This window comes from Trichophyton benhamiae (assembly GCF_000151125.1).
Source record: "Trichophyton benhamiae CBS 112371 chromosome Unknown Abenha-G-c-338d12.r1, whole genome shotgun sequence".
NCBI lineage: Eukaryota > Fungi > Ascomycota > Eurotiomycetes > Onygenales > Arthrodermataceae > Trichophyton > Trichophyton benhamiae.
Genome location: NW_003315082.1, coordinates 83,887 through 110,900, shown reverse-complemented (window position 1 = coordinate 110,900; position 27,014 = coordinate 83,887). Strand labels below are relative to the sequence as shown.

Sequence of the window (27,014 nt, the reverse complement as noted above, 5' to 3'; positions counted from 1 at the left end):
TGCAGCCGGGAGGAGAAAAAGTAAGACAGTCACACAAGGCACGAAGAACCCCTTTGGGCGCAAACAGTATTCATCACCGTTCCGGCTGTTATTCTGGGTGTACATGCATCCACTACGAAGGGCTAGATAATAGCCGGAGCTTATAATGTACGAATCAGGATGCATCCAGAAGGATAGCACACGGATTGTGTCGTTCTGAAGTCTGCAACATGTATTAATTCTCATCTTCAATCCCAATTTGCAAATGGCCTGTGAATCTAGTAAGCATCAAGTGTAAAAAAAAAAAAAAAAGGTAGTAATATGTACAGTCGTGTGAAGAAAGGAAAAAAAAAAAAGAAACCAGCGCAACAAGTAGAAACAGATCATGTAGGTCGTATAGTTTGATAGAAAAGCCGTCCCGGAACGCCATCAGTAGTACGTCAGAAGCAAGAGAGAGAAAAAAAAAAAAAAAAAAAAAAAAAAAGTTAAGTCTACATCCCGTTTATCATGAGGTTCGTAAGAAGGAAGCGAAGAACAGATATCTCCGATGCTGGCGCCGGTGAAACATGCAACCCTATTGGAATGGGTATCTTTTTTTGAACATTGAGCGAGAACTGGAAAGCAAGGAGGACGAAGAAGAAGCCGGCCGGGGGGAGCTGGGGAGAGGGCTACTTCAGGAAGAACCCTCTGCGGACCTGGAATGAGATGATGAGCATCCAGATGTAAAAGATGGTGCTGACCAGCTCGAAGGCGAAGGCTGTTTTCCAGCAGTTACCTAGGCGTGAGACCGTTAGTATTAGATCAATTTTTAATAAATAAATAAATAAATAATGGAGGAGGCGTACAGATGGTGATCTGGGTGAGCCAGGCGAGGGTGTTGATGCTTGGCCCCTTGGAGGGCATGTTGACGACGTAGTTCTGGCAGTTGGAATTGACGTTTGCTTCGGTCCCGTAGAGCTCGATGGCGGTCCCGATCAGCCCCGTGAGCCAGAGGACGAAGAGGACGAAGCATCCGAGGATGATGATGTCGGGCAGCAGCAGGCCGCGCTGGATGAGGAAGAGCATGAAGAAGACGAACAGCAGGCCCAGGCCGGCGGTGGCCACCATGTACGGGAAGACCCTAGTCACCGTTAGCAAACAATTGTCTACGCAATGGACAAGAAGAAGAAGAAGAAGAAGAAGAAGACGAAGAGAAGAGCTAACCATGGCGTCGAGACGGAGAGCTGGGTCTGGACGAAGAGGAACCAGCTGAAGATGCCCAGGCAGGTCGCGGAGGAGGCCAGGTTGACGAGCAGCCAGACGTGCAGGCGGATCTCAGGCCACCGGAAGCGCTGGATGATCGTGTAGCCGGACGAGCTGCTCATCGTGATATCGCTTGTGGGTGTGCGAGCCTGGCCTGTGGTCGGTGGCTTGTGGTATTATGGAGCAGATCTCTAGAGAGGGCGAGAGAGTCAAGATAGTCGAGATGTTTGCTGGAGATGGAGATGCCGTAGGGATGGACGGGAAAGCCGCCGCGGTGCGACTCAGCAGGAGAAGCCTCTTGCTCCCATCCGCCAGGCCAGACAGACAGGGAGAGAGAGAGAGAAGAGTCGGACGGGATGATGCAGCGCTGTTCCAATCTGCGGCGGCCACCTGGTGGTTTGCTGGCTGTTTGCTGTTTGCTGGCTGTTTGCTGTTGGGCGGATTATTTAGTGTACTGCGTGGTGTCAACGCAACGAGACGAAGGAGACGAAGAAGACGAAAAAGACGAAGAAGACGACGAGACTGCCAGTGGCTTCTGTCAAAGACGTCCACGTCGAAGTCGCAGCTGCATCGACGGATAGACTGATCGATGCGATGTGTGGCTGGTCGGCGCTGCGTCCTGAGTCGCCCAGCCACCGCCGTCGCCAGGCCAACGGGTTTCATCTCACCTAGCTACGGAGTTCTCGGTATATAATGGAGGACATATATACGGCGAGCACACGACAGGGATCGCACCAAGGAAGACTGGCTGGCTACAGAGATTTACTTAGAAGACAGAGAGTGCAGCAAGCTGGACGTGTTCTACTGGTGCATTGAGTGTATTATCTATATCGTCTCGTCGTGAATCATACAGTCTAGAGCAGGGTGTCGCCCAGGGCGCAGCGGACGAGCGAGCAGCCGGCGCGGACGGTCTCGCTGGCGCCCATCGAGGCCAGGCTGGGGTTGACCTCGACCAGGTCCATGGCGATCAGGTTGCCGGTGGCGTGGATGCACTCGGCGATGAAGTCGCCCTCGCGCAGGGTCAGGCCGCCGCGGACGGGCGTGCCGGTGCTGGGCGCCCACTGGGGGTCGAGGGCGTCGACGTCGAAGGACAGATGGATAGGGGTGTCGTTGCCGATGTGGGCGAGGGCCATCTCGACGACGCGGCCGATGCCGTGGCTGCAGGCCAGTTAGTATATAAGGATTGCTGAAAGGATATATATAGGGAATAGTTGGTAGTGACTGACCGGTCGACGTCGTGCATGCTAAAGGCTTTGATGCCGTGCTCGCGCAGCGTCTGCTTCTCGGCACGGTCGACGTCTCGCAGGGCAATGTAGACCAGCTTCCGGGTGCTGATCAAGTGGTCCTTGGTCAGCCAGCCGAAGACGTCCTCGCGCTCGTCCTTGGCCAGTCCCGTCAGGAACGACACCGGCATGCCGTGGACGTTGCCGCTCTCGCTCTCCTCTGGGCGGTTCAGGTCAGCGTGGGCGTCGACCCAGATCACCGCCATCTCACGGCCGAGGCGCTCGCGGATGGCCCTGGCGGTGCCCGAGACGGTGCCGATGGCGATCGAGTGGTCGCCGCCCAGCGTCAGCACCATCTTGCCCTCGCGGGCGTGCTCGTAGACCTGCTCGCTCAGCCGCCGGGTCACCGCAGAGACGGTCCGGGGCTTGATCATGTTGCGGTATCGCGGGTCCTCGCTCTCCGCGGGCTTGACGTCGGCGTAGTCGTGCACTTTGCTGTCGAAGTCGACCTTGTAGCCGAGCTCGTCGCGCACCTGGTCCAGCAGGCCGGCCTCCAGCAGCGCCGTCGGGCCCGCATCCACGCCGGCTTTGGGCTTGTGTCATTTTCTGTCAGTCCAAGACTCACTCACTGAATTATCCCGGGGGGTGGGAGAGAGTTGTGGACCTACCTGGCCGTCGGAAAAGCCCACGGCGACGACGCCCAGCTCCTGGGGCCGGGAGAGGAACTTCTGCGCGATGGTCGTGGTAGGGGAAGTCATCTTTGCTGGCTGTCCGTGTGTCGTGTCGTCTGCAGTCTGGCTATCCGCTTGATATATGTGTTGCTGCTCGCAGGTCGTCCACATCGCAGGCACCGGCTGCTTTATATAGACGAGAGCCGGATACTCTCGGCGGCCCACCGACCAGAAAAAAATCAAAAGAAGGGCGCAGAAGGGCTTGCGGGCTCAGTCTCTGTCTGTCTCGTCTGTCCTCGTCTCCGGGATCAAGGGGAGAAGCGCAGCAGGTGGTTGGTTGCGCTGTGCCTTCACGCCGGCTGAAGATGCTCTTAGGGGAGACGCATTCCCCTAAGTACATGTTTTGGAGAGAAGAGGAGACGCTGCAGGCGCTAGGGCAGGGCGATGGGCCGCCTCGTTTCCGTCTCACGGCCTCTTGTCTTTGCTTTTTTTCTCTTTTTCTCCGGGTTTTCTTCCGGTGGTGGCGGATGTTTGGCTGGGATGCCATTGGTACGGGGGTCAGCGCTGGCGGAGGACCATATATATCATCATCAACGATGGCGATGATATCAGAGGAGAGAGAGAACAGCCTGCTCGGCGCGCTGGGCCTCGACCCGGCCCTGCTCGCCCATGCGCTTGATCTGGCCGACGAAGAAGCCGACCTTGCCATGCTGGCCCTGCCGGATCTGCTCGACCATCTGCGGGTGCTGGGCCATCACCGTCCGCGCCATCGCCAGGTACTCCTCCTGCGACAGCGGACGCAGCAGCAGGCCGTCCTGCTCGACCATCTGCTGCACCGTCCGCCCGCCGTGCTCGCCCGCAAAGACCGTCGCCAGCAGCGTTTTGGCCGTGCTGCCCGTGATCTGCCTCGTCCCGACCAGATGCACAATCGCCGCCAGGCTCGCGGCCGGCACTCGCTCGCTGTCCCAGCTTGCGTCTGCCCGGCTGAACAGGCCTCCGAGCTCGTGCAGCACCCAGTTGCCCACCGTCTTGCCCGTAGCCGTGGATCTTGTGCTGCTACTGTTGCTGTTGTTGTTGACGTCGGCATTTTGGAGAAGGTGTAGCTCGTCGACGGCATCAAGATAATACTCCAGCCGGGCACAGTCGTCCAGCTCGACCAGCGGCTTTGCATCCTCCATCGTCAGCATGTACTGCGGCTCCTCCGTCAGAATCCGCAGCAGCTCGTCCGGCGACGGCGGCATGCTCGTCCGCAGCGTCTCGACCAGCTGCTCCCCTACCACTACCGGCGCAATGTCTGGGTCTGGCATGTATCGATAATCCACCGACCCTTCTTTCTCTCGTAGCCTCCTGGTCTCTGTGCTCCCGATCGTCCAGCCGCGGGTCTCGCCGTCAATCTTCCCTCCGCCTTCCAGCACCGCGATCTGGCGGTCTCGCTCGGCCACGATAGCGTCCTCGACCGCCTTGAAACTGCTCAGATTCTTGATCTCCGTTCGCTGGCCCAATTCAGCTGTGTCTGTGTCTCCTGTCCGTCTGACAGATACGTTGACATCGGCACGTAGACCACCCATTTCCATGCCCGTGTTGACTGCACCGCAGGACTGCAGAATGGTCTGGATCTTCCGTACGCAGGCAGCCGCCGTGGCGGGTGAGTGTATCTCCGGCAGCGTAATAATCTCGATCAGCGGGCGAGACACGCGGTTGAAGTCCAGCAACACTGCGTGCGAGGGCAGCTCCTGCGACTTGGCCGTGTCCTGTTCCATCTGTATCTGCTTGATCCCGACTCGCACCGCCTCGCCGTCTTCGGGGGCTATTCCATCGTGAGGATACAGCCAGAGTGTGCCTGCCTTTGCATACGGTTCTGGCAGTAATATCAGCCATCCATCCCCTCTACCAGTATTATCCATTAACGAGAAGTACTGAGCCTACCGTAGTACTGCGTGATCTGATATCCAGCCGGCTGGTCCTGGTAGAAGTAGTGCTTGCGGTCAAAGTGGCTCACGCTCTGTATCTCACAGCCAAACGCAATGGCAGCTCGCAGCGCCGGTATCAACGTTGCTGTCTGGAAGGACTGTCATTTGTAAAGTCAGACATGACATACATCAATATATAGCAAATGCAGGGTAGATAAGCTGGTACTGACTGGTTGACTGCCGGGGAACGCGAGATCGAACAGGGCGACGTTGGTATTCGGCGCATCCTCCTGAGCAGCAGAAGCCCCTACACAATCAGTTCAGCGTTTTTCATTCTAGAGACTTTTTCCCCCTCTATCTTTCTCTTGTGCCAGTGCTTCTTTATAGCCATTAACTCACTGGAAAACAGCTTAGAGTCCGTATCCAGCTGGGCGTGGACCTCAATGCCGACTGTCAACTCCCATCCTTCAACCTGCGAGCTCGCGCCTCTCGACTTCTTCTTTCCCTTTCCCTGCAGCCGTTTCGCCTTCGTCTCGTCCTTCAACTGCTTTCGCAACGGCACGAACGGTTTGGCATCACCGGCGACGCTGCTGGTCGCTGACTGGGCATGCTGCGTGCTGAGTAGCCGTCTGCTTGGGGTCCAATGTCGAGCAGCCACGGCAGCCGAAGACAGGAACATACGAGGGTGTAGCAGCCGAAGCCTGACCATCTGCGACTGCATCTGCATCTGCCTCTGCTCTTCTTTTTATCCTTCGTCTTTGTTGCCTTGGTCTTCGCTGGTGGAAGCTCGCGGTCGGGCAGCTCGTATGTATGCTTTGGTAGCAGCGCAGGTTGGGCGACCACAGGCCTCTGCCGTCTATTCTTCGTCTCCTAATTGAGCGAGCTGGCTGACAGCTGGAAGCAAATGAAAATGAGAATAATTAGGAGTAAATCCGTTGGCTAGTCTGGCTCTTCTGCAGGGAAGAAATGCGAGTAAGTCGAGGATTTGATTTTCCGTGGCTTTGGAATTGGCTGTCGTTGCTTTTTCTCGGCCATCTAGACAGTCACTCGCAGCCATCACAATCCCCCGAATATTATACGGAGTAACTAATAAAATAAACAACTCTGTCAAGCCGACTGATCTGGTCGGATATTTCTTGACAGCGAGGGGTGCCAGTGCCAGAGCAGAGGAAGAAGCAAAGAAAAGCCACTGCCAGCGCCTCTGTCTGTGTAATACGGGCCAATATCAGACTGCTATTCGCTGGCCGGGGTCGCAGGAGGACGAGGACGGCAGACTTTTGCCCTTGATCGTCTGCGTGCAGGCTGCCCATCGAGTTAATAATAGCCCAGTTGCTCTGTACAGAGTAGAAAAGTTGGATCTCTTCTTCTTATCCCTCAGAGTTGGACGGTCGTGTGTCTCTCTGTACTTCGTGATATCCGTCCTAAGGCCGCCAACCGACGGACTGATGTTTCACCACGGATTATGTATATTGATCCCTTGAGTCTTTAAGTAGCATTCTCTCTTGCAGTATATCTGTATCCTCTGTATCTGGCTGTGTCTGCCTGTCTTGTACTCCGTTCTGTCTCTGCACCGCATCCCTGGCTGCCACCGGGCTGATAGACACCGCTCCAGATGACTTCCATATGATAAGCAGATGATGGACACAGCCGGCTCTGCTTTCGACGAAGGTTAGCAACAGTGCAGAAGTCACTAAGCAAGCCACAGAGCATGGGCATGTCCAAGGGTCCGAGGCAGCTAACTTGCCTCTGGCTGGCCCCCAGACGAATCACCGTCCTCCTGCCCCGGACGGCCTTGGGTAGAAATCACCTTGATCCTGGGGAAGTAAAAGAGTATACGGCCGTCCGTTTGAACTAGCGACAGAGAGTCGATAGATGAAACCTTTCTCATCTGATGTGACAAGTCACTGGCCGGCGGCATGGGAGTCGAAGCTGAATCCGCATATCCATGAAAGAAAGCCCTGACGCCGTGAAGCCGAGGACACGCACACTGGGTAGATAGTGAAGCAGTTATGTGTGTCCCCCGTAGTTTATCTCGGTCCAGATCCCTCGAGACGAGCGGTATCTCGACTTCTGCTGCTCTTGTTTCATCTTCTGTTGGCTGTCTGGCTGGCTGGCTGCGTTGGTCTCACGGCATCAAGGCTGGTCGTTTAACATCCCCAGGTCATTGGCAGCGCATCCAGTATTTACTTCTTCTCTCCGTCTTCGTCTTCTTCTTCTTCTTCTTCTTCTTCTTCTCGTCTCCGTCTTCGTCTTCTTTTCTTTTTCTGCTCGTCTTTTCTAGTTATCCGTCGTCATCGCACACAAGGGCAGAGTCGCAGCCCTCCATGAGACGCCCGCATGCCCGCCATCTAACCGTGTCGATCGGGCCCAGGGGTGTTTCATCGCACTATTGAACCTGGCCGGGTTGGATGGAATATATTAACCTCGTCGTCTATCGTCTATCTATCGAGTGACTAGTTGTTGTCTGTCTGTCTGTCTGTCTGTCTCTCTGCTGGCCGTCTATATATCTACCCGAGTGCTGGCCGCTTCACGGTAGAACAGAACCTTCGTCTCTGCTGTAACTAGTCAACTGCCTAACCCGCCGTCAGCGAAAGGAATAAATAACCATCTATCTTGGACAGTGACATCTGCTTACTGCTGCCCTGCCGTCGCCTGACTTGACGCTGCCTTGGTCTCTCGCCTGCTCGTGGCTGCTTCTACCTCGCCGTGACCAGCTCTGTGAGACGCTGCCAGCCAGAGTTGACCGCGGGCGGCTATAGCGAGCGACCTACTAGACGGCGGGCTGTACCGCCCTATATCCCAGATCTATAACCAGATATCCCCGGCCTAGGCGGCTGTACGATCTATAAGATGGCGCCGGGGAAGAGCAAGAAGTCGAAGAAGGCCTCCGCCGTGCCCCTGCAGCCTCCGCCGCCGCCGGTCTCAGGCTCGTCGCTGGACTTCTCCTATGCCATCCCAGAGGCCGAGCCGGCGCCAGACCACCACGGCTACAGCATATTCAACGAAGCCCTGGATGCGCCGTACGAGGAGGACAAGGAGTTTGCTGCCGCGTCTTCCTCTGCCGCTGCCCGGCGACGAGCGGCCAGCAGAGCCAGCGAGCCCGCCGTCGCGCTCCCGGCCGCCGCTGCGCCCATACCTACTACTTCTTCTATACCCGCTACCTCGATACCATCGTCTATACCCGCGCCAGCACCTATATCTACGTCTGCAGCTCCCATAGAGCCGGCAGCAGCAGTCTTCTCCTACCTCGATCACCCGCTGGACGAGCAGATGCAGATGAAGCCGCCGTCGTCGCATTCCAGAAAGGCCTCCGAACCCGTCCTGCCCAGGGCCCCGCGGCCAAAGGACCATACCCGCAAGGCCAGTCTCTCCCAACTGCTCAGGACGGTCTCGGGAGGATCTTCCTCTACGGCCAAGGATAAAGAAAAGGACAAAGAAAGAGACCTCAGCCCGAGCCGGTCGTCGTCGGCGTCAAAGGAGTCTGAATACCAGCCCATCACTCCTCCAGACATGCTGTTCGACCATATCAACCTCAACATCCCGGGGACCAAGGGCATGTCAAAGTCCCACATGGCCGGCTCCTACATGACGGACTCAGAAAGCCTGCTCGAGGGGCCTACTTCCGCTGCCCCGGCCTTCATGAGCTTCTCCCATCCGGAATCCTTCTACATGCCGAAGAGCATGCTCTCATACTCCATGGCTCCTCCGCCTCCCACCAAGCAGCAGCAGCAACTGCAGCATTCTGATAGAGCACCGGCAACTGAAGCCTCCAGACGACGCTCCCAGGCCTCACTTCCCGAACAGTTTGAATGGACTGCTACACCCGAGACACCCCACCATGTATACCGCAAGTTCGAGCGGCTGAACCACCGTGTGCTGCGGCACTTGCAGGAGGAGATAGCCCAGTTGGAAGACGATCTGCTCACCATTGATGATATTGAGGCTGCCCGGGCTGGTGCTTCGGGCTCTCGTGCTTCTTCACGCCAGAAACAGCTCGCTGCAAAGTACCGCGATCAGATACAGGATCACTCTGTCCTCCAGAATAAACGGACAGACCTTCTCGACAAGATCATTCTCAAGACCGACCAATACAGTATGTTCCACTATCCTATCTTACCCACACACACACACAGCTTAGAAATGCTAACAAATTCATAGATCGGGCGCTGTGCTCCTTTTCTAAAGTGATCAAGAATCTACCAGCTGCTTCTGACGATGATATCGATGCATACAGGACCTTCCTACGCTCTCCTGCAGGCGCATCTACTAAGAGCGAGAGGAAACTCCTAGACCAGCGATCCGACCTAGTTACCATGGCTCCTCGCCCTGCCAGCGCCCTGCATTCGAATCCCCTCTACTCCACCGTGGCTGCTATATTCGCTGCCATCCTCTTCCCCTTGCTCGCCTTCGGGGCCATCACCGAATTCTTCGGACGTATTGTCGTCGTCTCCTTTGTTGCGGGTTCGTTTGCCTGGTGGGCGTCAAACGGACCTCCAGGCCATGACTATCTCATTGAGCCACAGGATGGCTGGAAGTGTGCTGTCATGTAAGTCATTCCTTTCAATATCCTCGTATCTCTCCCCTCTGATAACCAGTTACTAATGCCTATGTACAGTTACTTCGGCTTCATGACTATCGCAGCACTCCTGCTTTGATGCCTTCATACTCCTGTTTTCTATCAAAATACCTTCGGCATTAACTACTTATACCCTTCCTCCGCCTCTAGTCTTCGCCGGTTCGACTTCTAGGATGCATACACTGGAATATTTCATGTTCCGCTTTCTTCTTGGTTCCTTCAAAAAAAAAAAAAAAAGGATTACTTTTCCTACCATTTCGGTCTATCAATCTCATGTACGGTTCTATGTTTTTTTACGATGTTATGATTCCAGGAACTTCAAAAAGGGGGCTTCTTCCTTTCTTTTCATCCTGCGCCATAATTGATAATGATCTTATCCTTCTCTTGCTATGGGTGACCTTCTTTCTCCTGTTTTGAATGTACGGCTTATGAGTTTCATCTCCCCGTTTCTAAACAAGCAACCCGTGCAAGGAGTACTTCTGCTCGGGCTGAGCTGCGGACACCACACTTCTGCTGCGGACACCACAGCTAATTTACTTTAGGTTAGCGCCATACACTCCTTTACACAGAATCTTACTAGAGGTAAAAAGGTACTTCTCTTACTTACTTCCTACTCTTTACTCTATGCTTTCTCTCCTTACTCCCTCTTTACTTACTACCTACTCCCCTTTATTACCTTATATTCTCTTTTACCTCCTCCTTCCTTCTAATGAGACTTAGGGTAGGGTCAGGGTTAGGCCTTAGGGGGTTAGTTAGGGAGGGTAAGGGAGGGTAAGGGAGGGTAAGGGGGTTAGAGGGAGTACTTTTATTCTTATATAGAGGGGAGAAGAGAGAGAGAGAAGAGGAGGGAGAGAGAATTTAATTCTTCTTCTTTTTTTTCTCCCTCTTCCTTCTTCTATCTCCCCTTTTCTTTCTCTTCCCTTTTTTTTTTTTTTTTTTTTTTTTTTTTTTTTTTTTTTTTTTAAGTAAGTCTATAAGGTAAGAAGTATAGAGAGAGAGATAATAAGAGTAAAAGAGTAAAGAGAGAAGAGAAGAAGTACCTTTTTACCTCTGGTAAGATTCTATGTAAGGGAGTGTATGGCGCTAACCCAAAATAAACTAGCTGTGGTGTCCGCAGCTCAGCCCTTCTGCTCGTTCCATAAGACGAGGGGTATTTTTCTACCTTACTATTACCCATGTATTAACCAGCTTGTTTTCTACTATGAATATGCCTCGTATCTCTTACCAATCGCTTATATGAAACTATCAGGGATGGGGTAAGTCTATGCAGTGTTACAGTGCAAGCCTTAGTTTGCGCGAATAGATAGACAAGCAGAAGAACCTGAGATATTTCTCTTGCATTAATCGCATTAACTAGAAATACTCCTTATCCCTTTAAAACAGACATGGAGAACATTAGTAAATACGAGTCGATTCACCTTGACTTGAGGGCTCGTAAAAAGGCAAAGAAAACAAGTACATAGATCAAATGGAGAAAAACACCGGTCAAAAGCCATCTTCAGAGAACATTCCACTATATAGTCCAGCCAGCCCATTTAGCACATAAGTAACAATCAAGCAAGCCCTTGGATGATCTTTTGTTGTTTTCAACCTCTTTGTTTTCCTTTTATTTATGTGTGAATGTGTTTGGAAAAGCCCATAAGCTGGACTGATTAAAGATCCCTTTTAAATACCTCCATGCACCAGTGCAGAATAAAAGAACATAAAGCAGAAGGACAGCGAGTGGTCTACTCGGATAATTAAGGTAGAATAGAGATGGAAGGATAGACAAAGCAGGGGCAGAAGATGAACGAGGCATAGATGGTCTGTTGATACATTGGCGAATAAGGACGTGGTTGTAGGTAGGTCTCCTTTGCCCTGCAAGATTAAAGTCGCAGAAAGGCCAAGCTGCCAGGGTAGGAAAGACGGGGTGTAAGGTAGAGCAACCTTATTCAGGCTATCAGAGTGTAAACTTTGCCCCAACTGGTAAGATCTACTTTGATGGTCCAGGGGTAGCCATGGGAACCCCATTTGGCTGGCCGTTGGGCTGCATTGGCTGAGGTGAGGCAACAGCTTGAGCGCGACCGTCTAGCAGTTGCATTTTGTTTCGGTCCATGATCGCCGCCTGTTCAGCGGCTGACCGTGGATAGGGTATACCTGGAGAAGCCTTTGCATATGGAGAGTGTATCTGGTTCGCCTGGCCCGGGTGGTAGTTCGCATAAGGCATGGGTTGTGGTGTCTGCTGCTGGAAGTACCGTGGCTGAGCAGGGTGACCAGTAGGTGAGTTTAGGTAAGGTGTTCGTTGTGGTGATTGATTATAACCATGTGGTGACTGCGGCATTCTCTGAGCCGTGGCAGCATGGTTAATCTGTGGCTGGTGGATAGGTTGATGGTATGCGACTTGGGGTGTACGATGAGGGTATGGTTGGGTTGGAGTTTGTGCAGGGGAAGCCCGTCTCTGCGGGTAAGGAGGTACACCGTTGGATGCAGGTCGCTGGAACTGCTGGAGCATTGCACTTCTGCTGTAAGGGGGAGATGCCGCCGCCGGTTGTTGGTATGGGGGCTGCATGTATCCTTGCCGTTGACCGGTCGGCGGGTGCTGTGCGTACGGCTGGGGGTTTACGGGTTGGTAGTGTCCGGGTGGTGGCGGGGGTGGTCTCCCTGCGTACCCTTGAGGGGGGACCTGTTGATAGTTCACTGGCATATGCTTTTGGCGAGTGGCATGTTGTCGTTGGTAAGGTGCCGGCGCTGTTGGGGCTTGGTAGGGAGCTGGTCGGCCCTGAGGGGCCTGGCCATGGGCATGGCCTCTGGAGTTTACCAGATTTTGTTGGATTTGCGCAGCCTGTTTTTGTTGCTTGGTAAAGTCATCATCATCCAGAGTGCCTGGGTAATCAGCGCCATCAAGAAGGATCTTCTTGCTCAGGTTCAATTCTGCGAGTTGTTCTCCCGTCAGCTTCGACACTGCATATGGAGGCAAAGAAGACACCAGCGTCGACAAGCTAGACTTCAATGTTTCGTATATGCTGTATTCCGCATCGGACGGAGTAGCTGTTGGGTCTTGGCTTGGTAATGTCCCATTGCTTTGGTCAGCCGCTCTTTTATCCGGTGGCTGTTGCGCGAGGTTTCGGAGTTGGCGGTACGAGTTTAATGTTTGAAGCAGATCTGATATATCATCCAATATTTCTCCAATATCGCCCTGGGCCTTCTTCTCCTTATCCTTATCGCTCTCCGCTTCTTTAGAGTCTGTTGCTTTATCCACATACATCGTATCTGGCTTGAAGGACTCGACAGCTTCAGACAGGGTTTCCTCATCCAACAACTGGGGGTCTAACACTTGATCCAAAGTTGGACGAGCTTTCAGGGAGGCTGCGGAGTCTTCGTCGTTTTGCTCAAAGTTAAACAAAACATTCATGCGACGAGCCCCTGACTTCTCCCACCAGGCTTGATATTTGGCAGCTCGGGGAGCGACTGCGCCTGAACTATCAAAGGACGGGGCGAATGAAGAGTAGATTGCATGAAAGAGAGACTTGTCTTCTTTTGAGAATTTCTCCTTCTCGATGGCTTCCTGTCTTGACACGCGGCGGGCATTATCCGATAACAGGGGATTCTCATAACCATAGTTTAACCAGGAACCGGATGGAAGGGATATTTGGCTGTAAGCTTTTCTCCCAAGAAGCTTGCTAGGTAACGAGGAAGCGGCTTCGAGAGGATCTAGCCACTCAACGACGGTTGGACCACTTTCTGCAGGGCGTTTCTGAGGCCGTTCTAGAACAGGAAGATTTGGTCGTGGTGCAAATACCTCTCCGATTGTCCTTGTTCGGGTCCGCGATTCATCCATATGTAAAGGATTGAAGGGAACAATCTTAGTAACTACTATCCCCTTTGGAAGCGCAGTTTCGTTGATCGGTAAATCGGACTTCTGCACGCTCGAGAATATCTGTCTTCCATGAGGAGTATTATCCACGAGAGCCAAAGCCAAACGATCGTTACGAGAATTGCCAGGCAGTGGTTCAGGCGTATCCTCAGCCTTTGCTGGCTTGATCGAAGTGGTAGATGGCGATGCTTGGGGAGAGATTTTCAGGACCAGCCTATTTAGCTCCTTTCTGAAGGCGTTCGCACGACTGGAAGACTCATTGGGCGAGGCCTGTGTAGTTGACCGACGAGTCTTACTATCGTGTCGCTGACACTCTGCGACAAACGAGTTGATGGACTGTTCGACATCGTGAAGGAAAGGTTCAAGGGAATTGTAGTACGACTTTTCAACCCGGGACTGAACGGATTGTTGTTCGACAGCCGTCTTGGACCGTTTTACTCGCTTGTTCTCAGGCTCTCCAGTGGGTACATAGGCAAGTGGGCGACTTAAGATCCCAAGTTCAGAGTCATGTCTAGAATATGAGTGTTAGAAATGCGACTAGAAGATAAAAATGTGAGAGGCCACAGGATGGTCAACATCTTACTTTGAGAGAACCAGAAGAAGATCTTTGAGAGTATCGGGAAAGGCAGATTCGCCGCTTCCAGATGTAGGAGCAGTTCCGTCTGCCTCCCCTTCTGCTGTTGTTTCGCGTTTTCGCTTTGGGGGTGCCGGAGTGACTGACGTCTCAGGGCTTTGAACTGGATTCCCATTCATCTTGACGGTTTCTTCGTCAGCGTTTCTTTTCATTCCACCTCAATATATCATCCACGATGCGAGCTGAAAGTGAGAGAACAGCTAGATCGCGCGCGGTCGACGCTTTATCCAATTGCGAGAGAAACACTTCCTGCATGAATCGAGAAGGCTGATAGCGAGAAAATGCCAGGAAAAGCAGTCCAGATAAAACCCCCTCCAGGCCTTATGCTTGTAGGCTTTTTCTCCTTCGAGCTCACGGCCAACTGGGTCTAAATCTGAGTAGAGCACAGCGACAGACAGCTCTTGCTACCCTGTCGCGCAGTTAGCTTCAGCAGCAGGACGGAGACAGGCGATGATGCAGAACGGCCTACCGGTAAGAAAGCAAGCAGTCCGCCACCAAAAGGAAAACTAGAAGCGCGTCCAGGGAGTCGTTCGGGGTGCAGGCAGAACCACACTGCAGCTCGTCCGTCGTCTCCGCCGTCCTGAGGTCGCTCGAACAATCCCGCTGTCGGCCAGGAGTCTCAGAGATGCTGCTGAGACGAAACGAAATGCCGTCAAATCTGCTTTCTGCGTCTTCTTTTTTTCAAACTTCGCGATCTCAAATTCCTTCTTTGGGAGTTGTCACGTGAAATGATGACTCAGCAGGACATCCTCCAAGGCCGAAAAACGAACATCGCGAAGTTTTTTTTTTGATATTCGACGGCAACATTTGATTTTGATATTGATATTGATCCAGACATCTCTTGACGGCGAATTAATGTCCTGCTGACTCTCGCTACCGTGCCCGGTGCCTTCGATGTAACATGTTCTTGCAGACAGGCTGCTGATTCCTCTCCAATTAAAGCTACGGACCCATCCTCAGAGGAGCTGTTATATGTCCTCTTTCCGCCGGTATGCCTGCCAAAGACTTGCGGTATCATTGATATCCCCGTGTCTTTCTCAGACTCCTGTGCCGCAGCATGTCAAGGTGCGTTTCCTGGTATATGCTTTTTTTTTTTTTTTTTTTTTTTTTTAATTTTTCTATAACTCTGCTGACCAGAAGCCGTTTAGCCGACTAGCCTAACCCAGACGCTATGTACTGCACATCAGCCTGGTGCCTCTGGGATTGCGCACTCAGTTTACCCTTCTCCTGAGCTTCCCACCCTTATAGGGGAGACGAAGCCGTCTGGGGTCTATCCGCCGTCCCCCAAAGTTCTCCTTTTGGCTCTGCACCGGATTCAGGCAGGGATTTATACTTCAGCTGGTCATGGAGGTCTACTATCAAGTCTGGCTGAGAAATCTGCGGAAAAGGAGAAAATAACCTCAAAATTGGAAGCTAACTTAAATGCAACCCGTTCTGTACGCATTGAATATTCGCTCCTGGTTGCAAGATATCTGCATCAGATATACCCATTGTTGAGGACAGATGTGACTAGAGGGAGTGATTTAGATAATGCTCTTCTCACGGTGTTTGACGATGATGCATTAGCATATTTGTCCAAGAGAGGGTATTCTCCGGGCGATGTGATGGCCTGGGCATGGGTACTGGCTACACCAGATGCATATCTGGCTGCCATGCGGTACCATAAGTTGGTAGAGGAAACTGCGGTACCCGTGTTTGTTCTTATGTTCCTCTTGCGACGGGTTGACATCGACGAACCTAGCTTCAAACTCCTCTTAGAGCAGTGTCGAAGGCTGTTGAATTCCATGGTTCAAGATGATCTCCCACCCACACCCAAAGACTCAGAACCTATACCAGCGCGCAATATTAAAGGAGACTCTGCTCTGGCGATGACCATCCTTGTTCGATTAACCAACTTGGCACGCAATGTTGCTCCCAGGGCTCTGGTCAACATAGCGGAAATGTTTACATCCTCATTTGCTCATCTAACATCAACGAAGGACCTGGATAAACTTGGCCCTAAAAAGGCGCGCCGAGTAACAGAGCTTTACAACAAATTTATCCAACGTTTGGCAGGGTGGTGCCGAGTAGAACCGTATCATTCGGCTAAATTACAGCAAAAGGCTGTATTCCACGTACTACGAGAGATGGAAACTTACAACCCACCCCTCCCGGTCAACAAAGCGAGTTATCAGGCAATTACGCAGATTTTACTTGCCTCCAAAATGACGAAAGCAGAAAGACAGTGGGATAGCTTCAAGGCAGTCTCCTGGCCTCCGTGGAAGGAAGACAGGCTCGGAATCGACGCTGAAAAGACTGAGGGAAGCAAAAGCAAGGCAATGGAGTCTATGGCCCACATGCAGCAGGCCGGCTATCGTTTTGATGAATGGGATAGAGCGGCGTCTGTTGTAGCCGGCTGGGATACAGATGGAACACCGACAATTCAAAAGAGAACCAGGCTTCCAGATCCCAGCTGGCAGTTTTCAGAAGAGAACCAATCTCCCTCAGAACCACTTGTCTGGGCTGCCCGTATTCGTGCAACTAGAACTCTCCGAGAAGCATGGGCATGCTACGTCTCTTCTCAGCAGCAGAATGTCCGTCTCACCGAACAGATCATCCATGAAATCGTGGAAAAACTCATCGCGTCCGAGAGAACCCGCGGGCAAATCAATCGACTGGAGCAGTTTGGATCTCAAGCTTCTACCTTTACTCCATCTGATGGCGGTAAAGAGGTGCATCCCGAGCCAACGTCGCCGCGCGATCTCATATATGTACCTTCCGAGCCACCGAGTCTACCTGAGTTTTTACAACAGACGTTTTCACAGGATTTTCCGCTACCAGATAAAGTGCTTGTCTTGATCCTTCGACATACTTCCTCCTTAAAGCAGGGACTGGATTATATCAATCACAGTAGCCTTAGTAAGGGCCAGATTTATGCATTGTTTAGCCCTTCCTCCCAGCAAGGCAAAGAAAGGCTGGAAGCGCTGAGCTCCATCCATGATGCCACCTTTTCTGCTGTCATCCGGTTCCTATGCAGGTGTGCTTCACACAGTACCGTGAATCGGATTGCAGACCGGATAGAAGCTCTGAATGCCATGTTCCCGATTATCTTGCCACGATATTCGGACTTGGAACCCAACCAAGGCCGTGCCCTTGCTCACGCTGTTTTTCTCATGGAGCAACGGAGGCCCCGATACATGTCTGCCTGGCATAACCTTCTCAAGGCTGTGGCTATCGGCAGTCGACCGTTTCACCATTTTCACAGGCTCGGACTCGCTCCAGGAGTGAACCGAGTCTTTGTTTGGGAAGAGACACTAAGACTGGCTGAATACATGAAGGCCAACTCCATAGCGCTAGACCTAAGGTGTATCCAGCTCATGTGTAATGGATTCGCAGGTCTGCTGCAAACCCTCCATCTCCACCCCAATGCCGTCAAGGCAGGGGGAAGGGCAATGTCTCATATCCTATCCTTAGGGCCTTCCCATGCAACACTGGACCGGCCTTTGACAACACAAACTCCTGACGAAATGGTAGAGCATGGCCTCTCACTGCTAAGATGCCAAATTAACCGATATCTCCCACTGTACCGGAGACAGCAACCTACCAGCACTCCGTCAGTTGACGATGCCACGCCCTCGAACGGAGTGGTAATGCCATCTCCCTCCATTCTCCACTCGCTTATCCGGGTATTCGGGCGTGGCAGAGACCGACAAACCATCGTGGCTATTCTCCGTGTTCTCCAGGCGGAAGCTTATGAGCTCAAGCGGGTGACCAACGAGCGACGTGGGGGTCGCAGGATGCTTCGCCGGGCTGTGGTTGCCTGCAGGGCTTTTCTTGAAAACGACCTGGCGGGCTTGAGAGAGGACAGAGACGGCTGTCCGCAAGGCCGTTGGCAAGCCCACCCCCTCACCCAGGAGGCTCGCCGCCTCGTGAACGGGACTGAGGCCATGGCTCCGTGGCCGTCGGATGAAGAGGTTGATGCTTATATCCAGCACGAGATGCTGTATAACTACCACGACGACGAAGAGTAGACTCCATCCATGTACCAATATCAATGCAGTATTAGTATCAGCATCCATGCCAGACCTAGACAAATAATACCGATAACACTTCGAATAACAACTTAACTAGTCTTCGGCGTCGGGCCAAGCGGCCGAAAGTAATAAAAAAACGAACATAAATACAAACCCGAAGAATAGTTAACACCAACGTCACCCCATCAACATCCGCATCAGCCTCTCTCTCTCTCTCTCTCTCCAGCATTTGCCATCCATTTGCCGACTGTAGCGCCAACACACAATGGCTGCTGCTCGAGTGTTCCGGCCGACCAGCCTCCGCCAGTTCCCCGTCGTCCAGATCCGCCGAAATGCTACGCTCGGCACCAGCGCGAACGGCGAAGTGATCAATGTGCAGCAGATTCCGGCCCCAGGCGCCGGCCATATCAGAGTCCTGCTGCTGAACCGGCCCAAGGCGCGCAATGCGATCTCCCGGCAGCTGCTGAACAGCCTGGGCAAGCACCTGGACGACATCAAGGCGGAGCAGGGCAAGGGGCCGACGAGAGCGCTGGTCGTGGCAAGCAACGTCGATGCCTCGTTCTGCGCCGGAGCAGACCTGAAAGAGCGAGCCACCTTCACCAAGCAGGAGTGAGTTATAGCTTCGTTTACGGAGTACTCTGTATAATACCGCCTAATCTTCCGAGAACTAGAGCCGCTGACTTGACGACGGGATAGTACCGAGGCGTTCCTCGCTCAGCTGCGGCAGACGTTCGCCAACCTGGACGAGCTTCCGATCCCAACCATCTCAGCCATCTCCTCGATGGCGCTGGGAGGCGGACTGGAGCTGGCACTGTGCACCAAGCTGCGAGTCTTCGGAAGCACCAGCGTCGTTGGACTGCCCGAGACTCGCCTTGCCATCATTCCCGGCGCAGGAGGCACGTATAGGCTGCCACGGCTTATCGGGAAGAACCGCGCGCTGGACATGATCCTGACGGGACGGCGGGTCAGCGGCCCTGAAGCCTACTTCCTCGGCCTCTGCAACAGGCTGGTGGAGGTGACGCCCGAGGAGGCAGGGAAGCCGGGAGAAGCACGGGAGAAGGTTCTACGCGAAAGCATCAGGCTGGCGCAGGAGATTTGTGAAGGCGGACCGATTGCGCTTGGCCAGGCTCTGAAGGCGGTTGACGGGTTCGAAAGAGGCGCAGAGGCAGAGAACGAGGCGTATCTTGGTGTCGTGGAGACGGAAGATCGATTTGAGGCTCTGAAGGCGTTTGCCGAGAAGCGGAAGCCTTCGTTTAAGGGACGGTGATTCGATAATAAAAAAAGTTTGACTGGCCATGCACCGCTGACCTGACCTGACGATGACGAGATGACGATGGTGATGGCTGAATTACGACGATGGCTTATGAATCTGTGTACAGCGAGGGCTGCCTACATGCTATATGCTACATTGCTACATTGCTACATTGCTACTTGCACTAGTTATGTAACTGTAGGATGTACCTCTTGTCACGGATGGGCTGGGTCGGATTCCATCACCATCTGGGGCCAGATGGGCCATGTGATGTATATTAGAAGTGAACATCAGGCACATGGGAGGCAGAATGTGCAGGCTACGGGTGATTCGCAGTGGGCTTTCCATGGATGCAAGGCAGTTGTCTTCGGCAAGGAGAAGGTAGGAGTTTGGATATGTGTGCTACTACCATCAATCAAATAGACGGCAGCGTGTATCAAAAGCACCAGCCTTGCTTGGTTGGACATGCAGGCACCAACGTTTCCTGAGCCTCCTGTTAGCGACTCTCGTATTCTGATAACAGCCGACTTGGGGCTTCCAGACGTTTGCTCGAAGCTAGCTATCTCTGCCCTCGGTCGATTCGAGTGCATGGTCTATATCCGTCGAGGGCATCCTGCTCAGCCCTCTGGCTCGCGTAGTCGAGTTTGCTTTGACAAGGCGGCCTTGTTCGTATGATGGCATCGAGCATGAGATACCCTCGATGTTTGCTGTCCACTCGACCTCGACGCCGTAGTTGAGAAGTGCATAGAGGCAGCATTTCCATACGAGACATGACCTGGGCCGTCGTTGATATTGAGATCTCTGCCCTCTCCGCGCCCACCAAGATCACGAGCTGAGCCGGCACTGCATGATACAGCCGCCCATGTTTCACAGACGGCCTTGCTGTCGATACTGGGTGGTCCGTAGAATCCTGTGTGATGCAGGCGGTTGTGTTTCCCCCCTCCCCGTCGAAACCGCATCTGCATCTGCATCTGCATCTGCATCTGCACTGCGTATGCCGGGAGAATGCGAGCGCCAACAGCGTCGAATTGTTTCTCGGGGACTGGAAAGAGTTAAGTCTCATCGTCCACTCTCATGTCTGGCTCGTGGTTCGGGGAGGCGGATCGATCCATGGGGCAGTCAAAAGCAACGCCAGGCAAACAATGCCGTATAACTAGATAGATAGATAGATAGCCAGTAACCTGTTGACTCGATCGAGGCCATGCCCTCCATCACCCCAGCCGCACCGCTCGCCTGGGAGCCCGAAGAGGTCTCCGCCGGCCACCAGGAAGGCTTCCCCTGGCATAGGGCTGCAGAGTCCACCACCCAGCCCGCAAAGACAAGCCTCCAGCCTGCCCGTCCGCGAGCATCCAAGGCTGGCCAAACGCCCGCCAATCGCGCCCGGGAGCACTATTTTGGTCTGCCTGGTCGAGTCCCCAATCGCGAGCCGGGGATGCGCAAACGACCAAGGAGGAACGAGGCTGGAAATCCCCCGCCCCCTTGCAGGCCGGCGGCAGCGCGAGGAGACGCCGGAAGAGCTTCGAGAGAACGGTGGCCCATTGTCCTATCGGTATAAAAGCGCCGTCATCAGTTAGCTAACTGGCCAGTTGATAACTAACTTGCATATAGTTGCTGGAGAAGAAGGTCTGCAGGCCGGTGATGTCAGTTACGGAGCGCAACTCGCAGCTGACCCTCCAGGGCTCGCAGAACCGCTGAGCCCTCCCTCCTGCGCCCTGGGTGCCTCCTCTGCCTCCTCTGCCTCCTCTGCCTCTGCCTGCTGGCGCTGTCTCTGCCTCTGTTTCTCTTCTGTCGCTGCTCACAAGACTGCGGTTGCATCACCGATCATCGACGGCGCGGTGGGTGTGTCAGGCTGCTGCAAGGGCGCCGCCGGCTCTCATCCTATAATATAATAGATACACCACACCCCTGGCCTCGATATCTCTTCTTCCTCTACTTCTACTACTTCTGCTTCTGCTTCTTCTGCTTCTGCTTCTGCTTCTGCTTCTGCTTCTGCTTCTGCTTCTGCTTCTTCTCTTCCTCCTCCGCTGATCTCGCTCATGGGCTCGACGTCTCGACTCTAGAGAACAGCTTGCCGTCCGCCGCAGAATGACGACCGCCGTCACCAAGCGCGGCGTCGCCGTCAAGCAGTTCGGCCTCACACAGCTCTACCAGACATCCAGCCCGGCCGTCGAGTAAGTCCCTGTCTCTGTCTCTGCCTGTCGTCTGCGTATTCACCCTGCTGACGGGTCAGTATCGTCTTTGTCCACGGCCTCAACGGCTCGGCGTACCATACCTGGGCCACCAAAAAGCCCCCCGAAGTCTTCTGGCCCTCCGACCTGCTGCCAGGCGCCCTGCGCGGCCTCGAGGTCAGGATCCTCACCTACGGCTACGATGCGAATGTGGCCGCCTTCAGTGGAGGGACGTCGAAGGACAAGCTGCACAACCATGCGGAGCATCTCATCACCAGCCTGTGTGCGCTGCGGAGTGTATGTGCCGGGCCTGCTATCTATTTATATACAGATTCCAAGGCTAACATGGTATCGATAGGACACCAAATCGACCGAACGGCCCATCGTCTTCGTCTGCCACTCCCTGGGCGGCCTGGTGGTGAAGAAGGCTCTCTGCTGCTACACCAGAATCAGCCACCAGCATACCCAGCATCTGCGGTCCATCTTCGTATCGACGTTCGGCATCATCTTCCTGGGGACGCCGCACAACGGATCCAGCATTGCCAAAGTCGCCAGCACGGCGCAGTCCTTCATCAACACCGTCATACCAAAACGGCTGCTCTCCACCTCTCCCCAGCTCGTCCAGGTCCTGCAGAGCGACAACGAGCACCTCCAAGTCATCAACCGCGACTTCGTCCAGATCATGGACCGCTTCCACATCTACTTCTTCCACGAGTCCAAGCCCATGGACATAGGCAGCACCCGAGCCTTCATCGTCGAGGAGTCCTCCGCCGCACCCGTCTGGGACGGTGTTGAGCGCATGGGCATCGAGGCTGACCACGGTGCCATGTGCCGCTTTGCTGACAAGAACTCCCCGGGCTACGACACCGTCACAGAGGCCATACGGCGGTACTCATCTACTGCCGGCCCTACCATCGTTGCTCGTTGGCAGCAAGCGAAGCAGGAGTACCTCCTCGCCATGCAGGCCGGGCTCCAGGTTCAGCAACTTAACGCTGGCAGTGCCTTTGACCTTTCCGCAGATACACAGGACCCTCTAGGTAAGCTGTCTTGCCCGCCCCCCCCCCCCCCCCCCCCCCCCCTTTTTTTTAGCGACAAACTTTATATACATGCGCCAGTTATGCTGATATTGTGTGTGCAATCATAATAATAGATCTCTCCCGCATCTCTCTACCGGGACCGCATGACCCCATATTCACCAACCCTGAAGCTCTCCGCCATGTCAACCGGCCCCTGTTGCTAGGCAATAATGATGATTCCCTGGTGACTGTAAGTCCGCCGGGCTTTCACCCCAATTCTGTGTTTCTTGGGATGCAAGAGGAGATGGATCAGTTGCGGAGAGTACTATCGGACGAAAGGAAGCGGGTCCTGGGGCCTGCCGCTGTTCTTATCCATGGAAGCCCAGGCTCTGGAAAGTCCCATCTAGCCAGACAGTACATGTACGACCATGATAAATTATACCCCGGCGGCATTTTCTGGATCGATGGCAAGTCCAAGGAGTCTCGTCTCAACGGAATATGGGAAATCGCCGTTGCTGCCTCTATTCTCTTGGAAGACCGCGAAGACCGAGACCCAAGATGGCTGATGGCCCATAAATACACTGCAAATGTCAAACGGTGGCTAGAAAGCAGAGACAACTGGCTGCTCATCTTCGACGGCCTCGCCTTTGAGGACGAAGATGACCTAAACGAATTCAAAAACTTCCTCCCCTTCAAGCCGAATACTAGCATCATCTACACGTCCGTCGACCGCACTCTTCGTCAGAAACAGCGCCTTTTTGAACCATATGGCCTTGCTGTCCAGCCTCTCGCCGTAGAGGCCGCATGCCAGCTACTCTTCACTGAGCTGGGAATCTCAACCCCAAACACGAGGCAGACCCAAAAGGCCAGAGAGCTGGTCAGGTACTACGAGTGTCTGCCACTCGCCATTCATGCCCTCGGTCATCGTCTTAACGCCAGTGGGAAACCACTAGAAACCTACCAACCCGGCTCTCACTTGACTGACAGCCGCCTAGCTGAACCATACAGGGAGATAATGACGGATCTCAATTCCAACCAGTACACCGAAGCCCTGCAGCTAATCTATATCCTATCCTTCTTCGGACACAACGTGCCCGTTGGCATGATCCATCTCGGCCGCAAGGCTTTGGCAGAGTACAAAGTTGAAATCCGGACCCTGGAAAGATATGGTAGTACCGAGAGGCACATCGATAACACGTTTGCCATCCTCATCAAGTACGGCCTGATTGAGCGCTCCTTTGACGCTTACAGCGAAGTCTCAGCTACCCCTACTAGTGAAGTCGACAGAAGGGGTATCGAACGCCGTTCTACAACACACTCGCAAAGCGCCTCCAGTCAGGATGCGATAATGGGCCGACCAAGAACAGAAATCGATGTGCTTAAGATTCATTCAGTCGTCCAGGGCTTCTGCCGCGATGAACTTATTGTCGAAGGTGCAAAGCATTTCTGGTACTGGCTGGGCATTGCTACAAGCCTGTTCTGTCTCTCTTACAAGAATGCTACAACTCAGATCAGAGCAATCAAGAATGCAGGCCTTGTCAGGGACTACCGCGAGTATCAGACTCATGCAAAGCGTCTCATGCGTCATTACCGGGCTAGGCTAGACAAATCAGAGGTCAATCTGGAACTTCACCACGAATGCTTGAAAAAGATGCTGCTTGACATCGAAGAGGAGATCAGACACCGGTCACCTGGCTCATCCCAGGAATGGTTCCGCCACCAGAGATCAATCTTCGATCATACAAACAGCATGTCGTCGTTCTCTGACTCTATAGCCAGCACATCTACCAGGTCCACCTGGGAACGGGACGTGGGAGCCGAATGCACTGACTCTCCACAGGAGATAGTCTCTCCGCAGGGTAGCGTTCAACCCCATTCGGTTCTCCATGGAAACACCAATGTCGGTACCGAGAATGCGGCTCAAAATGGCGGCAACGAGAACGAGGCTGCTGCCCCTGACATGTCCCCATCTCTGTCCAATAGCACTGAAGTCCCAACGCCGAAGGTTCCCCAGGAAGAGCGGCCCAGCACTCCTGGGAAGAAGCGAGGCAGTTTCCTGTCAGCTTTCAAGGAGCCCCTGAGACGGTTGAGAGAGCAGCGGAAGAACCTTGGGGAATCTAGACCAGCTACTCCTACTGTCTCTGTTTCAGATGGCTCTCGACGGAACAGTTCCATCCTGGTCCAGGGCAGCCCCAGCCAAAGGAAGCCTTCTGATGCTGGATCTGCGGGTAAACCGGTGGCCCCATTGGCACAGCAACATAGCTCAGCTTCATCCTCAAAGAACAGCGGTACAAGCACTGGACGGGTGCCAACCAAGCCCGGATCCAGCAACAAGAGCAACCACGGACCTTCCTATGCTGCCGTTGTTGGGGGTGCGACGCATGCCGGAACGAAGCCACCATCGCGGCAGCAGTGTTCAAATCTAACGCAGCGTCCAATGCACACGGATAGCCCTCCGTTACCAGATGTAGAGGAGATAAAACGCCTATCAGCTTCCCTGATGGGAGGCGCCGAGATGAACCTGTCCCTGTCAACTCACAGTGACCCTGGCCTGCCATACCCTCGTCGTATCTCTGCATCTGAACGAGGCTCACCAACGACCCCGAACTCTCCCTTCGGGATTGAACAGGATTCTCAGCGGCCTCCAATATCAAACCAGCAGCATTTCAGCGACTCCAATGTTGGTCCTCCCTATATGGGGCCAAATCCCTTGCCGATACCATATGAGCCGAACATCGAAATCACTCAAATGCCACCACGACGACCCTCGGCATTTACACCACCCCCACTACGAGCCGTCGGTTCCAGAAACAGTCTTCCCCATGGCTACTCATCTCAGCCGATGTCTCGGGAACACTCTGGAATATCACACCAATCACTTCAAGCAGAGCCTGGCAGATTCACACCTAGCCCACCGTCTGCATCGGCGCCTCGCGCAGCCTCCTTCTCCCATTCCAACAGGACTGCAGTCATTCCCAGAATAGACACCCGAATTAGATACCCAGCTAGTGAATGTGCAATCGATTCAGCCACCACAACGCCAACATTAGACGAAAGCCAGTTTTTACCATTATCAAATGTTACCACGGGGCCAGGCTTTATGGTTGATACAGGCGACGGCATTAGCGGTGTAGTTGAATTCAATCCTGTGCAATATACACCACCGCACATCCGCTTCGGCGAACTTGAGCCTGTCAATGTCGAGGCAGCCAGGCAGCGAGCCGAAAGAGCGCTTAGACAAGAACAGCTGATACGCCAGGCACAAGTACAGGCACAAGTGCAGGCACAGGCACAGGCTCAAGCACAACCACGGGCTGCACCTTATCCTGACCACAACTTCATGCCAACAGCTAGCGATCCGCAGCAGCTCGCTGACATGATGCGGCAGGGCTTCGCTACTCCGCCGCAACAACGAGCGGCGGAACAATTTCGTCAGGGAGGAGCAAGAACCCGGATAAGAAGCGGCAGTACCCCCCAGATACCAGACTGGACCGGCCTAGGCATCCACCATCGCTCTCCATGAACACCATTCAGAGAGCAAGACCAAATACACGACTACAAGAATTCTTACCATGATACATTCCGAACCACACCACTAGCTACAAACATCAAGTTTTCGACAGTTAATTTCTTTTTATCCTTTGGTTTATGCCGCTCATGTTTTATCCTGACCACGCACTATATTTCATAAATACACAGTGTTCCCTAATACATCGGAACAAAATCAGCTTACAACAGTGCTTTATACACTAAACTATAACATCGGAGAAGGAGTTACGGGCCATCGTTACCGTTTCATTTATAGCCGGTTGATTTGCTCTTATGTTCACATCATCCCTTACCTTTTTCCATGCATCATTGTGCGGTCATCATCCTTTGCTACATGTTCAAGTCAAATATCTGCATTTGTTTGGCGCATCACCATTTCCCCCACGGATAAGTAAGCCGTGGTTTCGGGAGTCAAGCGACGGGTTTTCTTAATATTGAGATTTTTTTTTTTTTTGTTTTAATATTTCTTTCGTGGATATGGAATTGAATGGATCCTGGGGCCAGGATGGATGGATATGACGAGCTGCATGGAGAGACTCGAAGTGCGTATGTTGATAGTTTGCTGGCGGTAGGCTAGGAGGGTCTTTTTGCTTCTGTTCTGTTACTATATAATAATCCATCATGTTTATAATGACCATAACTAGGAAGTATTTCAACAATAATTCAGTTATCAACGTCATCTAGTCCTTCTACGAAGGAGGACCAACATCTCCGGATATACACCAATATATTGTGCATCTGTGAGCTTAACTACCTAACGTGATGTCCACATCTATAATAAATGCCTTATAGAGACGAGCCGTTTATATCGTCATGCGCTGGGGGGAGACGCCTTCGCTAATTAAGAAGGTTGTAGCGGATCGAGGAAGTAGTGCGCAGCCAATCAACACTAACAGTAACTTATTAGTAACTAATAAGAGGCGGCATA

At 53.2% G+C, this 27,014-nt stretch overlaps 9 protein-coding genes across 9 annotated transcripts; 5 read left to right on the top strand and 4 right to left on the bottom strand.

Annotated features, from left to right (window-relative positions):
• Nucleotides 1-708: 708 nt before the first annotated feature.
• Nucleotides 709-1,802, top strand: ARB_02916 (uncharacterized protein; the record flags this gene model as incomplete). Its single annotated transcript, XM_003010831.1, has 5 exons — nt 709-760; nt 827-1,086; nt 1,114-1,241; nt 1,417-1,646; nt 1,672-1,802. The coding sequence occupies 5 exons, from the start codon at nt 709-711 to the stop codon at nt 1,800-1,802; spliced, it is 801 nt and encodes a 266-aa protein (XP_003010877.1).
• Nucleotides 1,803-2,075: 273 nt separating this feature from the next.
• On the bottom strand, nt 2,076-3,286 carry ARB_02915 (uncharacterized protein; the record flags this gene model as incomplete). Its single annotated transcript, XM_003010830.1, has 3 exons — nt 2,076-2,379; nt 2,448-3,037; nt 3,113-3,286. The coding sequence occupies 3 exons, from the start codon at nt 3,284-3,286 to the stop codon at nt 2,076-2,078; spliced, it is 1,068 nt and encodes a 355-aa protein (XP_003010876.1).
• Nucleotides 3,287-3,723: 437 nt separating this feature from the next.
• Nucleotides 3,724-5,752, bottom strand: ARB_02914 (uncharacterized protein; the record flags this gene model as incomplete). The annotated part of the gene is made up of 3 exons (XM_003010829.1): nt 3,724-5,037; nt 5,214-5,332; nt 5,425-5,752. 3 exons carry the CDS (start codon nt 5,750-5,752, stop codon nt 3,724-3,726), a joined length of 1,761 nt encoding a protein of 586 aa, XP_003010875.1.
• Nucleotides 5,753-6,485: 733 nt separating this feature from the next.
• Nucleotides 6,486-7,351, bottom strand: ARB_02913 (uncharacterized protein; the record flags this gene model as incomplete). The annotated part of the gene is made up of 4 exons (XM_003010828.1): nt 6,486-6,715; nt 6,766-7,139; nt 7,213-7,302; nt 7,326-7,351. The coding sequence occupies 4 exons, from the start codon at nt 7,349-7,351 to the stop codon at nt 6,486-6,488; spliced, it is 720 nt and encodes a 239-aa protein (XP_003010874.1).
• A 524-nt stretch (nt 7,352-7,875) lies between these two features.
• On the top strand, nt 7,876-9,575 carry ARB_02912 (uncharacterized protein; the record flags this gene model as incomplete). Its single annotated transcript, XM_003010827.1, has 2 exons — nt 7,876-9,118; nt 9,211-9,575. The coding sequence occupies 2 exons, from the start codon at nt 7,876-7,878 to the stop codon at nt 9,573-9,575; spliced, it is 1,608 nt and encodes a 535-aa protein (XP_003010873.1).
• A 1,998-nt stretch (nt 9,576-11,573) lies between these two features.
• Nucleotides 11,574-14,240, bottom strand: ARB_02911 (uncharacterized protein; the record flags this gene model as incomplete). Its single annotated transcript, XM_003010826.1, has 2 exons — nt 11,574-13,965; nt 14,038-14,240. The coding sequence occupies 2 exons, from the start codon at nt 14,238-14,240 to the stop codon at nt 11,574-11,576; spliced, it is 2,595 nt and encodes an 864-aa protein (XP_003010872.1).
• Nucleotides 14,241-15,692: 1,452 nt separating this feature from the next.
• ARB_02910 (uncharacterized protein) lies at nt 15,693-18,098 on the top strand (the record flags this gene model as incomplete). The annotated part of the gene is made up of 1 exon (XM_003010825.1): nt 15,693-18,098. The coding sequence occupies one exon, from the start codon at nt 15,693-15,695 to the stop codon at nt 18,096-18,098; it is 2,406 nt and encodes an 801-aa protein (XP_003010871.1).
• A 268-nt stretch (nt 18,099-18,366) lies between these two features.
• On the top strand, nt 18,367-19,368 carry ARB_02909 (uncharacterized protein; the record flags this gene model as incomplete). Its single annotated transcript, XM_003010824.1, has 2 exons — nt 18,367-18,710; nt 18,798-19,368. The coding sequence occupies 2 exons, from the start codon at nt 18,367-18,369 to the stop codon at nt 19,366-19,368; spliced, it is 915 nt and encodes a 304-aa protein (XP_003010870.1).
• Nucleotides 19,369-20,554: 1,186 nt separating this feature from the next.
• ARB_02908 (LipA and NB-ARC domain protein) lies at nt 20,555-26,060 on the top strand (the record flags this gene model as incomplete). The annotated part of the gene is made up of 8 exons (XM_003010823.1): nt 20,555-20,750; nt 20,839-20,922; nt 20,962-21,188; nt 21,246-21,400; nt 21,438-21,524; nt 21,584-21,818; nt 21,880-22,558; nt 22,672-26,060. The coding sequence occupies 8 exons, from the start codon at nt 20,555-20,557 to the stop codon at nt 26,058-26,060; spliced, it is 5,052 nt and encodes a 1,683-aa protein (XP_003010869.1).
• Nucleotides 26,061-27,014: the final 954 nt, after the last annotated feature.